Here is a 14,194-nt window from a genome sequence, read left to right on the forward strand (position 1 = left end):
ATATATCCGTTAAAGACGTGGATTGGAATTATTTGCTTCTCGTTCTCACTTAACCGAATGACCTATAGATGGTGTACAGTATATGGATGTGTAGAGATACAGATCGTAATTGTGTGAGGGGGGGGGGGCGCTAGGATGGCTTGACAGGGTGGGGCGATGTGAGTGTGGGTGTTGGTGGTGGGTGTATCCTAACCTCTAGCCATTGTTGTGCACAGTAACCCAATCTTGTGCCTATTACAAGGGTGGCCCTCCCTCCCTCCCAGCCCTCATCCTCGGGGCCGCCTTGCAAATAATACACTGGATAAGAATATGGTCTCGTGTTAACTTGTTGGACTGAAACATTGTACAGAAAAAAATCCTTTTTCTTGAGGTATGGTACCGGTATATCTCGTGTTATGGAGGAAATATTTATTGTCCTAGTTTTAGTCTTTACTGAAAGTTCTTACTAAACTTAGATATCTGTCATAGCGAAATATTTATTGCTTCTTTTCTGAAACTTGAGAGTGAATTGTTGTGAAGAAAAAAAAAATATATTTTTTGTATGAAAATTAATTTTCAACTCCACAGGGTAAGTGAACTTGAAATTAATACCGAGTCTTCTGTTTCACAGTACAGGTAGTTAACTTGAAACTGAGTTGGAAATAGGTGTAAGAGATGTTACTGTTTACTACTTGAAATAACTTTTTTACAAGTTCGCGGCAAAGAAAACAAATATAACGGGTTTATTTCTTTTCTAATATAATATTTTGATGCTTGCTATGTTACGGACGCCTTAGACGAAAATGATGTCAAGATTCTGACTTGCGATTAATGTAAGAGCTGTGTGTGTATGTACACAAAAGACTCCTTATCAAAAGGAGAAGGAGACTGTTGTCGAGTCGTGTGCGTCTGGGAGTAGCCACATCGATCTGGTCTGCGTTACGACATACTGTACTGTTGACTGTGAAGTACACGAGAGCAATGGAAAGGGGGAGAGAGAGAATGGGGAAAGCTCTATGGCGAGAGACTTGATGAGCAGCGCGCCTCATCTTTTGAAGGTGAGTTTCAAAGAGACTTGGGTTACTCTTCTGTACAGGGAGTGGGGACGATGGGGAGGTAAGGAGGGGGGGGGGTGTTTGTTGATCCTGGTGCCGTCGTCTGGGTGTGAGGCCAGCGGTAAAGGGTTAGACTTTTTTTTTCCCTCTCAAGCACGTAATTGTGTGTGGGGGTCCTCTCCAGGCCCCTGTAGATATGGCCCGAATAGGACGTTTCATAAACTCTTTCAAGGGTTGGAGGAGTGTGTGTGTGTGTGTGTGTGTGTGTGTGTGTGTGTGTGTGAAAAGTCTGGTTGGGGTAGATAGCTGGGCTTACTTGGATTGGTTGGTTGGTTGGACTGACCGCCTAGATTGAGCTAAGTTGATGATTGGACAGATGACTAGGCTGGTTAGATTGCACTGAATTGCTAAATAGGTGGGTGGGTGGATGGCGGGGTTGAATGATTAGACAGGGAATAAACAAGTGGGTGGGTAGGTTGATCTGGGCTGAGTCGAATATAGGATGAGGTAATATGCTAGGATGAGTGGATAGATAGATAGATGAAAGGATGGACTAGGATGTTGTGGCTGAATTATATAATGATACAGAACGTACGCTGGTTGGGTGGGCTGGTGCGTATGGTGAGGGAGGATTGGTGGATGAGGGTGGGGCTGACGAGGCGTAATCTTAAATCCCCTCCCTCTTTCACGCTCCATCCTCCTCCTCCTCTTTGTGGCACCGTGTCTTGTGCCACACACACACACACACACACACACACCACACGAAGCCATCATTATGGGGGAGAGAGAGGGGGGAGAGCTCCTCCTCACCCCCTCTTTCTTGCTATATGTATTCCAGTGTCTCTTCTCTCCTTTCCTCACCATTGCTACGCGGTGGAATGCATCTCCTCTATGTCTGAGTACTGGAGTGTGTCTTTCCTTTGTCTGTACTGTAGTGTTTCTCTCCCTTCCATGTCTGTGTGTTGTAGTGTTTCTCTCCCCTGCATATATGTGTGTTGTTGTGTTTCTCTCCCCTCCATGTCTGTGTGTAGTGGTGTTTCTCTCCCATCCATGTCTGTGTGTTGTAGTGTTTCTCTCCTATCCATGTCTGTGTGTTGTAGTGTTTCTCTCCCATGTCTGTGTTGTAGTGTTTCTCCCATGTATGTGTACTGTAGTGTTTCTCTATCATGTATGTGTTGTAGTGCTTGTCTCCCATGTTTATGTTGTAGTGTTTCTTTCCATGTGTACTGAATTTACTCTCTCCACTACGTCTGTGTCCAATAATTTAGTTTTTCTTCGTCGTCTCTCTCATCAAAACTTTTTTTCGTAGGGTATAGAAATAGCGGGGCTTTGGAGAGGAGGAGAAAGAGAGAAAAAAGGGATAATGTTTTATGTAGCACCCATATGGAGACAGGAGATTCTCTTCCACTCAACGTCCTCATCGATCTTCAGCCATATCTCGTGTTTATCTCTACGGAATATTTTCACTTTCCATATTTATTTCCGTTTTTATGTATAAGTATAGTGTTTCTCGTAGAAAAAAATCTGTTACACTTTATCCGCAGAAAGCTGGAAAATAATCGCTTATGAGATGTACCGGAAGGGGTTTACGGGGCTCCAACGGTGTGGAATTTTCCCGCGCTTTTGGTTTAGTTCAGAGGTTGCCCGTGTGTTTGTATACAGCGCTGGCGTCGATCCAAGATGGCCGACTTATCAATGGCCGAGGTGGTTTCCATAGCAACCAGCGGAAGGGGCGGAGACAAACGTTTATGTGGCGGGTGGGAGGAGTCTGGGCGGAGAGAGGCGGAGCCTACATGTGTCGTGGATGGTAGAGGCATCTGATGGCAGACCCGACAAGCTCGCCCTCAGCTGTACGAAGACGATGTATATTCCTAGTCGTTGTTAACCATTATAAATACACGTATATTGCAGTCTGTGTTCTGTGCTTTGCTCTGTGTTTCACGTCATATATTCCGAGAATGTTGGAGGAGGGGAAAATTCTTGTGAAATTGTAAACAGTTACGAGAGAGGCTTAATTCGCTTGATCAATAAACGTGACTGGAACCAATTTAATGCGGTAGTTAAAAGTTGAGTTGATGAGAAGGGAGCTGCAGTTATTATCAAACTTATCGCTAGTAATACTGTGTTGTTATTGTTTTGGTATTTGTGTCATGAGTCTGATGGCGCCAGTGGTTTATGTCAGCTAAAATAAATGAGCCTCAGAATATACCGTCTTTGTCCTATGGCTTAACAAAATGATAGTTTTCAGTGTTCTGCTGATAACCACAACTTATCGTAAAGTGAAGCCACTGGTGACATCTCTAAATACAATTTATTTAAAAAAAAATACCTGCTCTGTATGACTATATTTTGAACAGTGGGAAACATCTTAAAGTTTCTCTTTGAAAGGAAGAAATAGAAAATGAATAAAAGCAAAGTTTGTTTTGACAGGTGGCCAGCAAGAGTGCAACACGTCACTGTATTTTATGTGCCCAATATAACTCTGGAAATCCTCCAGATGTTGTTAGCTGGTGGTGGCCCGCCCCGCCCCGCCGGCAGCTTTCACTATCGCTCTAGTACGAGAAGTTTCTTGTTAACTTCAAATTATCGTGTAAGAAACGCACGCTATTTGTTATTGATATTATGTGAACCACGTGGAGCTGCTTCCCACACATAACCACTGCCACCCACTCATTTTTTTCTTCACAGTATGAGAATTTAAGAAACAATTTCAGTTCAATAATTTATTTAAACAGTTTGAGTTCAAGGAATACCACTTTAATAATTCCACTCCGCCATTGTCAGCTGTATTTGATAATGATCGGAATTTCTTGCTGCTTGAATTTGAGTTTATTTTATTTTTACTGGTGCGTGGTGGCTGTCGGAGTATGTCATGTTAATGATCCATAAACACTGGTGGAGGAGGAACGCTAGCCACGGTCACGTTCACGATGATGTCACTGAGAAACAACACGCATTCTGTCTGCTCCAGGAACACTTGAAATTGTTGTTCCGGGAAACTGGTGGTGGTGGTGGCAGTTGTTGGTGATACACAAACACTGGTAGTTGTTGTTGATGGTACTAATGGTGGTTGTTGGTGGTACTGATGGTGATACACGAACACTGGTAGTTGTTGTTGATGGTACTGATGGTGACACACGAACACTGATGCTGGTTGTTGTCAGTGTTTATAGGAACATTGATGGTTGTTGTTAGTGATGCAGGAACACTAATGGAGGGTACAGGAATTGGCTCTGGTAGTTTTGTTGTTGTTGTGGAGAAATACATGTAAGTGAATCACGTTTCCACAAGGTCACTCTTATTCCGTTATATTTTGAAGAGCGATGCTTATTACTCGACTTAATGCAGCTAAGTTAGGGCAGCCGTGTCTACCATTGGCAGGTGGTAGCCATGCGGATGATTTGGTACAGTGTTATGTTGTGGTAGATGTACTACTACCCGAGGCCTTACGCCTAATGTGCAGGATACAGGACCATTGTTGTGCCTCGCAATTATGAGGTGTTTGGCTCAGGTGATGGGAAGTATGGACAAAGTGACAGAATGGTAATGAGACTATTAAGTGATGGTAAATATACAGAGTGTTTGAAAAATACCTGTGTAGCTGCACTCGTTAATTTTTTGCTATTTACCTTTTTCCACTTATAATAAATATCTTAAATTATCACAGTAAATATTGGAAGTGGATTCCATTTCTAATATTTACTGTAAGTAGAACAAGATATATAACTATATAAGTATAACAAGGAACAATTATAGTACTAATTATTACAGGTGCACAGGGACTTTTCTAAGACCCTGTATATGTACTGGTTTAAAATCAATCATATATCATATACCTATACAATATATATATATATATATATATATATATATATATATATATATATATATATATATATATATATATATATATATATATATATATCAGAACCGTTTCATTAATATATTCAAAGAACTGTTGTATTATTGCTTTACATCTGGTCTACCGTGCAAAAAAAAATCGCTGTGTAATTAATTCTCTTTGAGTTAGCGAGGTAGCGTATATTCTCCGTAAAAACAGTTGTATAGAAGAAACAAGATTAAACGTTGGAAAATTTTCAGCGAAATGATATGCCAGAGCGAGTTGGAAGGCCGTTCACGTCACTAGCCTGGAGGGATTCTAAACCTGCCATCCACGAGTTTCAGCTGTAAAAACCACCACAAAAAGCTGTCCAACCACTTACTTCTGGTGAACTGGCGTCGATGCTGCCCGTTAACACGCCGCGTTTATCACGACTTGTGCATGTTTATAAATAGTTGTCGATGCTACCTTTTTTTAACTCCTTATCTTACTTAGTATTGTTGACCCGGATTTAGTGGAAGTTACGACGTTGTTCCTGGCAGTGCTTATGTGCCTACATAAGCGTGATCTTGTTGATAATGTGGGTTAGTATATGTGAAGAAGCGTCGACAAGCTGGCCCGATAGTGTGTTAGGGTAAAGATGAGGCGGTGAGTCACACTCACACAGTTTGTAAACACTTGTGATGTTGATGGATTGTGGGAGAATGTTGTGAATTTGGCAGGGACGGGGTCATGGGGTGGCAAGGGTGGACATTTATGTAGATGACCTGAGATTATGTTGTGAGGAGCATGTGTTTAGGCCTGTAGGTAGTGTTGTGGAGGTATTGGTTGTTCTTACGGAAAAGTAGATCAAGTGACGAGGGTGTTGAGGGGACTTGATTGTGGAGAGGAGCTTTTAAGTTGTAGCAGTGTCAATGCTCTACGAGAAGTTAACTTGACATACTGTATGTAGTATATAGTTATGTGTAACTTTTAGTAGCATTTATTTTGTATTGTTATAGAATATATTACAACTGTAAAACAAATTGATGTGTACACTAGGAAAAAAAATCTATAATTCTCGTGCGAAACAAAATAACACCACGCACGAAAGTTTTTGATAAAGGCTCATGAAGCATACTGTTATTCACCAATCATATTACAACGAACTAATTTTATATTTTGAATTAAATAACTAAATTAAGCCTACCATAATAGGTAGGAAATGTCTCACAATCACGCCTACCAAACCTAGCGAGACAACATGATTGTTCAGTTGCAAATTCATATACGTATATATATTTTTTTCTGTCGAGTGTACATGTATGTGTAGATCACACACACACACACACACACACACACACAGTATGTACGTATGTGTGTATGTTACAGGCTTCCCACGATACCTGGAAAACCGAGAGAAAAAGTAATTTAAGTTTTGTTGTTGCCACTTGGGAAGTCCTTGAAATACTTAAGAATTTGAAATAGTCGGGGAAGAAGTTGGGAGTTTTTAGGCCATTATTTACAGACGTTACGGCGAGTGTTTACTGAGAACTCTTTTAATGTGTGTGGAGTGAACATTAATGTGCCGGTGCTTAGACAGTCTCTTGATTTCCATCCCTCTTTGACTGCCGCACCAGTCAGTTGTGTTGTTGACTGAGTGACTGGTGCTCTTATCTTTCAATTGGTAAATACTTCTCTCGGACTGTCGTCTTGAGATCTTATAAAACCGTCTCTCTCTCTCCTTGAAAAGTAACGAAATTTAATAATTGGTGTTGGCATATTGTATGATGGTGTGTGTGTGTGTGTGTGTGTGTGTGTGTGTGTGTGTGTGTGTGTGTGTGTGTGTGTGTGTAGATCACGTCTTGACCACCGAAGGGTCAAGACGTACCTGGCGCTCCTCTCGGAGCAGCCAGGTCAACTGTTAAGTTAGCCCACACCAACCCCCTCCCCTGAACCCTCCTCCCCACCGGAATATCAACAAGTTCTCGCCAGAAGTTACAATTTCATTTATGAAAGGAACGGAACCGGTGTTAAACAGAGGTGAACAGTGGTGAACAGTGCTTAAGTCAGTGAGGACAACTCAACAGTAACAGTCGTACCCAAGTTAACCTTCACACAGTGAGGTCCCAGGTACCCAGTGATAACGGCCCCCGCGAGACCCAACAACAACCACCGATGTGTTAATCCGTCTACGATAGGAAGGCCTGGGACCAAACCTCACTCATATAACACCATCTGTGAGGGAATTACTACACCACATGTCCCTCATAACACCATATGTGAGGGAATTACTACACCACGTCAAGTCCCTCATCACACCATCTGTGAGGGAATTACTACACCACGTGAGGTCCCTCATAACACCATCTGTGAGGGAATTACTACACCACGTCAGGCCCCTCATAACACCATCTGTGAGGGAATTACTACACCACGTGAGGCCCTCATAACACCATCTGTGAGGTAATTACTACACCACGTGAGGTCCCTCATAACACCATCTGTGAGGGAATTACTACACCACGTGAGGCCCCTCATAACACCATCAGCGAGGGAATTACTACACCACGCCAGGTCCCTCATAACAACATCTGAGGGAACTACTACACCACGTGAGTTCCTCCTAACACCATCTGGGAGGGAGTTACTACACTACGAGTTTGCTGTTCAACACCTACATTAATCTGTATGTTCACTGTATGTTCCTTTACCTTTCTCCAATGAAGGCTTTTGTTAAACCACCAATGTATGTAATAAGTCATTTATGTCCAATGTATATTTTCAGCCTTCGGGCTGCAGAACTTTTTTCAATAAACCGTTAATTATTATTATTATTATGTATAAAAGGTCATACAGTTTGTGTGTTACTGAATTGAAGTTGTATATGTTGATCGTGTTGTGGTATACATGCTTTTGGTGTGAGAGGAAAACCTAAGAGTGTGGGGCAAAAACAGTGTCCCTACACCACCAGTACCAGTGTTTGTCCTCCCATGAGTGGTGTCACCACCCAACAGGAGCCTACAGGCCACTATTTTGCAACTGTAATCACTCGGGTCGGGTCCCCTCAGTGTGCACTAGAGGTTTATTAAACGTGTCAGTGATAAGACAAATATGACACTGATGATGGTTTAGTAGTTCTTTATTATAGCGGTGGTGTTGAGTGTCCTGTGTTGTGGCTGGCTAGTTGCTGTATTGAGGCTGGCTAGTAGTGGACAGAGTGCTGTGTTGAGGCTGGCTAGTAGAGGGTGGAGTGCGTAGTGAGGCTATTGGTAATTATGTGGAAAATAGTGCATCAGGAAAGTATTTAACGAGAACACTGTTTATTGATTTTAATGAACAGTGATACATTCATTAGTCAACATAAATCATTGTATCTGTTCAGGATCGTGACTCTTCAAGCTCCGAGACTGTTACATAAGTTTGTTTTACACTTGTATCATAATACCTGAAGAATGTGGCTTTATCCCCGACAGGAGATGACGCACTTACCAGCCAAGTATTGAAGGCGAGATGACAGGATAAAGTTGTGTTGATCTGGGGCGGCTGGTTGCTAGGTGATGGCCAGCTTGTTACATGCCTCCTCTCCCTCGGCTATTCACGCTCACCAGCCGCTTGCTCCTCCACACGTGGCCTTTCACAGTTCCTCTCAATCCTTCAGAATTCTAAATAGATGATGTTAAAATGTTATTCAGTGAAGTAACGAGATCAAAGTGACGTTAGGCGCAGAGAGGGGGATTGCCGGGATTTTTTATTTTAACAACTTATTTGACAAGATTATGTATAACTACCTAATCTGAGTAGTTCAGTTAGGTCTTGGCCCCGAGGCTGCTATTACTGATCACTGCCACCCAGGACAGAGGTTCACACACAAGAGGAGATAATAGAATAAGTCATATTCATTAGAATCATATTTTAAATTGAGCACTAATCAGTGTCGTCTAGCAAATATAAGATAAACTGTTTGGGCCTATTCAGTGCTGGACTTGAAAACTTGTATCTGAACTAGAAAAACTGAGAAATGCACAGACTTAATAGTTGTAGCATTAACAAATTTGACAAATTTTATGACGTGGTACCTGCATGGCCAGCACAAAGACAACATCAGACAGTGTGATGCAGTCGTGGCCAGAATTAAGCTAGGATACAGACACTTCTAGCAAGTTAGTGAGGCCTTACCCATTCCGGAACACTTGGCATTATGTAAACACTATGGAAAACGTTTAAAGCAAGCATACTGTTCAACAATACATTTTATAGATTGTGACACTGCCAAAGACTTCAGACCACCTGGCTTGTTGTATCGTGAACGAGGTAACTGCTATATTGAATCAGAATGCCGGGAGAAACATGAAAGGCCACACGGATACATCTCTCCCAGCTGCCGTCTTCCTCACTAAACTGGCTGACTGGTTGGTTGGCTGCCTCGAGGCTGGGTTGGTTAACTGACTCTGGGGTTGGTTATCTAGCATTGGTGGTTGTGTTAGCTGGATCTGTGGCTGGTTAGCTGTATCTGTGGCTGGTTAGCTGTCTCTGGGGTTGGTTAGCTAGCTCTGGGATTGTTAACTGGTTCTAAGGTTGCGTTAGCTGGCATTGGGGTTAGTTAGCTGGTTCTAGGGTTGTGTTAGCTGGCTTTGAGGTTAGTTAGCTGGATCTGGGGTTGTGTTAGCTGGCTCTGGGGTTGTGTTAGCTGGCTCTGGGGTTGTTAGTTGGTTCTAGGGTTGTGTTAACCTCTCTCTCTCTCTCTCTCTCTCTCTCTCTCACACACACACACACCAGAGTGGGAACGTCATTGGCTGAGGCTAAAAGAAAACGGAGACAGCCAATAGGAGCTGCCGGGGAGACTGTGTTAACGTCCTTACCTGGGAGGAGGATCCACGTTATGCCAGCGCTGTGTTGTGTAACTTTACCATACCTGTGTTTACCTGAGCTTCCTGGTACTCTAGTCGATTGGATTTACCTGTGTTTACCCGAGCTTCCTGACATCCTAGTTGATCGGTTAGTTGGCTCCTCTCTGGCTAACTGACGTGACGCTTTTTCTGTTTATGTTGTTTGCCCGTTGCTATGACTGTTTGGTCATTTGGTCTGTGATTGGCTCTAGTAACAAGGTCATTTCTGTGATTGGCTGTGGTCATTGGCTGTGATTGGCTCTAGTAACAAGGTCATTAGGTCTGTGATTGGCTCTAGTAACAAGGTCATTGGTCTGTGATTGGCCCTAGTAACAAGGTCATTTGGTCTGTGATTGGCCCTAGTAACAAGGTCATTGGCTCTACAAGGTCATTGGGTCTGTGATTGGCTCTAGTAACAAGGTCATTTGGTCTGTGATTGGCTCTACTAACAAGGTCATTTGGTCTGTGATTGGCTCTAGTAACAAGGTCATTTGGTCTGTGATTGGCTCTAGTAACAAGGTCATTAGGTCTGTGATAGTGCTGGGGTGTCTAATCTTCAGGTTAATCCAGTAGAAGAAGACCTGTGTGGGTGTGATACACGTGTTGTGACCAGAGCTGTGATGTTTACTGGCGTATTTATATCCTCGCCTCTCTTTTTTTTCGTCTTTTTTTTCGTTTTTTTTTGCGCGTTTCTCGTTGATTTACGGAGTGGTTTTGGACCCCGCTCGGTGGCTCACTCCTTTGTCCCGTCATAGTATTGGAAGAGTACAATTTTCTATCTGTCATTGTCGAGAGAGTGAGAGAATGTTTTATAGGTGTGTGTGTCTGTGTGTGTGTGTGTGTGTGTGTGTGTGTGTGTGTGTGTGTGTGTGTGTGTGTGTGTGTGTGTGTGTGTGTGTGTGTGTGTGTTTGTATTCGTGTGTGTGGGTCCCTTCATGAATATGTTAATGTCTTCTGTTCAGTTGCCCACAGCGTTGTTGATTCGAGAGCTGGCTGGATGCTACTGATGGTGACAGATGGTTGGTGCATGTAGCTTATTGCTCCATTTGAGTTTACCTGAGGGTGGTGTGTGTGTGTGTGTGTATGGTGTGGATATGGTGGTGTTGGTGCGGTTGTGTGGGCTTGATGTCAGGTATGGTGATGCAGAGATAGCGACAGGGTTAAGGGCATAAGGGATGATGGCTGATGTATCTTGTTATTGTCAGATAATAATTAACCAACACACTAAGACGATCACAGTAAAGATGGAGCACACTGAAGACTAATCCTTCGGTACAGAAGTTAACCATCACTTCACTCAATGATATTTTAGTTCACTATATGTAATGTGAGGTATCCATTCTACAGGTGGGTCGACAAGGGGCGCCCCCACTCGGTGTTGACCAGCAAGAGCTTTATACACTGTCATTCTGAGGTTTTATTTATTTTTCATTAATATATTTATTCTTTAAGCAATTTCTTAGGTACTTCTCCCCTTTTTAGCACTACACACTTTTAGAATTACACATATAAATCATAATGGACACTCAGCGCGTTGGTCGTGTTTAACTCACATTAATCCTGTATGTGGCGGCAACTGGAACTTTTACCCTGTTTGGAGCGAATCACCTCATCAAGCTGGAGTTACACTTATGGAGCAACTTTTTTTTTAGATGTCGAATTGTACCTGTCAGTGTGGAGTTATTTATCAGGAGGGGCGTGACGAGGACTGAGACTCACCACCATGGTTCCTCCACACACCCCTGAAACACGACCCTTTACCCTAATTGTTGTTTATTGTGTAGTAGTATTTTTTTTCAATTTGCAATTTATCCTTTTGTCGTCAGTATGGTGGACTGAAGTTGTTGGTATGTTGATGCATGGCTCACTTGAAGCAACTCGAGGTGTGGTTATGTCATTGTAATCTTCAAACTTCTTAAATTTTCACTGCGTTTTTGGGCGTTCGTTTATAATGTCGCTTGTCTGCTTCTCGCCCGAAGCCCCTCACTGGGAGTTTGCTGTATATATTCAGTGGTGGTGGCCCTCTAGTTTGGGAGTCACTGTAATTGGAGGGGGGATGGTAATCATGGTAATTATAACGGTTAATGATTGTGAGAATTATAGAAGTACTGAATCGTAATGGTGGTCACTGGTCGTGATGCGTAATAATAACGTGAAAAGAATAATGGAACATTTCTGGGCTGGTAGTTACTTTCTGTGCAAAAATCGTGTGAAATTATAGGATGTGTGTGAGAATTACCCTTGAACGGCATCTTTGTCCCTCCCGGAACGGATTGCGTGGTAAGTGATGGACTATCTTTTTCCTCAAGGATTTTTGTGTTGCCCTTCACGGACGATGAGTTTCACACGTGTGTCGGTGCTGCAAGTACCTGTAACTGTGTGAGTTGAGGGTCGCCTCCCCCATCACCGTGTGTAATGACTGAGTGTAATGTTTCATGTACACAAGAGGAATCGTGGCTTTAAACTCTACCAGGCACGAGAGGCAGACAGACAACTTGAAACCTACAATAATTTTAAGTTATGCAAAAAACACGATTCATGATCATTGTACTCAATCTAATCGTCTTACTCAAAACACAAAGTAAGGCCACAAACTTGTTGCACTTACATCAAGATTATACACCAGGTGGCCGTCTCACACAGTGCTCAGGTATGTAATGCAAGTCTGAGGAGGCATTATAACTGAAGGAGGAGACAGGAATATGCTGCTGTGCATGAAGGTGTTCTCCCGCAGGGCCGCACACTTCCCTCATGGTCAATCAGCAGTATGTGAACGTGACTCGACTACTTGATCGTCCGTCCCTGTAGTTCCTTTGTCTACCTGAAGTTGACCTCGAGATTACATGAAGCTGTCTGAAGTTGACTTAGAGTCTACCTGAAGTTGCTTTGAGTCTACACGAAGTTGTTTTGAGTCTACCTGGAGTTGCTTTAAGTCTCTCTGAAGGTGAAATCGAATTTACTTGAAGTTGACCTCGAGTTTTCCTAAAGTTTACCTGAAGTAACATGGCTCTTGGGTACTATTGTTTACATTGATTGCGTCAGACTGCACCTGCTTGGTAGACCCGATTGTCGTGTGTACTGATGAGGATGCAAGACCTGATAATCGCTTACCTGGCATTGATGACTTGAAGACCAAATATAAGGATTGTGTTGAGGTTCTGGGAGACTTCACTAACCCCTTGAGTACGTGATCGTAAGCCCTTAAGTACGTGGTCTTAATCTCTTGAGTACGTGATCTTAACATCTTGATTATGTGGTCTTAACCCCTTGAGTACGTGGTCTTAACCCCTTGAGTATGTGGTCTTAACCCCTTGAATACGGCCTTAACTCCTTGAATACGATGTCTTAACTCCTTGAATATGATGTCTTAACCCCTTGAGTACCAGATCTTAACGCCTTGAGTACGATGTGTCGCTAAAACTAGATACTGCAAGACGCTCATTGCATTAAAACTCTATCCTCGTTCCCCTTATTGACCTTTGCTTAGAATATTAAGTGTGTGGATGTTTGTGTAGTTCCCCCTCATCACTGTTATGGTGGGACGGTGCTGGGTGTGACGACAGAGGTGTGGTTTTGGGTGTAATTGGTCCCTTTAAAAGGTTATGTTTGAGTCATTTATGGGGTAATTATACTCGAGGATAGTAAGTGGGTCTTGTGTGTGTGGGAGAGAGAGAGAGAGAGAGAGAGAGAGAGAGAGAGAGAGAGAGAGAGAGAGAGAGAGAGAGAGAGAGAGAGAGAGAGAGAGAGAGAGAGAGAGAGAGAGAGAGAGAGGTGAACGAACACAAATCGGTCTCTTATTTGTTAATTCATCGAGACACTCTTGTCCATCCACACTTGAGTAATTATTAACACTCAAAAGAAGTTACTTGTTTACCTTACGTCTAAATGCCTCACGCCACCACCAGACTGTTGTTCTCCACGTACACACCACCACCACACTGTTGCCCTCCACGTACACAATTCACCACCACACTGTTGCCTCCACGTACACACCACACCACCAATAATTGCTGTCTCCACGCACACACCACCAGCACCACACACTGTTGCCCTCTCTACGTACACACACAATTCACCACCACCACACTGTTGTTCTTTCCACGTACACACACCTCACCACCACCACACACTGTTGTTCTCCACGTGCACATACCCACCAGCACCACACTGTTGCTCCTCTACGTACACACCACCAGCACCACCAGACTGTTGCCCTCCACGTACACACCACCACCACACTGTTGCCCTCCACGTACACACCACCACCACACTGTTGCCCTCCACGTACACAACACGAGGGAGACTTACTCTGTTTATCTGTTGTTTTATCCACCTGTATCCAGTGTTGAATTATTCCCTTATAAAAAAAGAAGTCATTTGCATATGCTAGTTTGTGGCACCTCGGGGATTTATCTGCACTTGAATTAAAACTATTGAGTCTCCTTGGCTTT

At 43.0% G+C, this 14,194-nt stretch overlaps 1 protein-coding gene across 1 annotated transcript in view; it reads left to right on the forward strand.

Moving 5' to 3' along the window:
* Positions 1–995: 995 nt before the first annotated feature.
* LOC121867877 (trichohyalin-like) overlaps positions 996–14,194 on the forward strand; it is a 265,880-nt gene continuing 252,681 nt past the window's right edge. Inside the window, exon 1 of the mRNA XM_042368002.1 lies at positions 996–1,037. Within this exon, the coding sequence (XP_042223936.1) occupies positions 996–1,037 (42 nt within the window). The remainder of the gene's footprint in view (positions 1,038–14,194) is intronic.

Source organism: Homarus americanus, unplaced genomic scaffold (genome assembly GCF_018991925.1).
Source record: "Homarus americanus isolate GMGI-L3 unplaced genomic scaffold, GMGI_Hamer_2.0 scaffold37032, whole genome shotgun sequence".
Lineage (NCBI taxonomy): Eukaryota > Metazoa > Arthropoda > Malacostraca > Decapoda > Nephropidae > Homarus > Homarus americanus.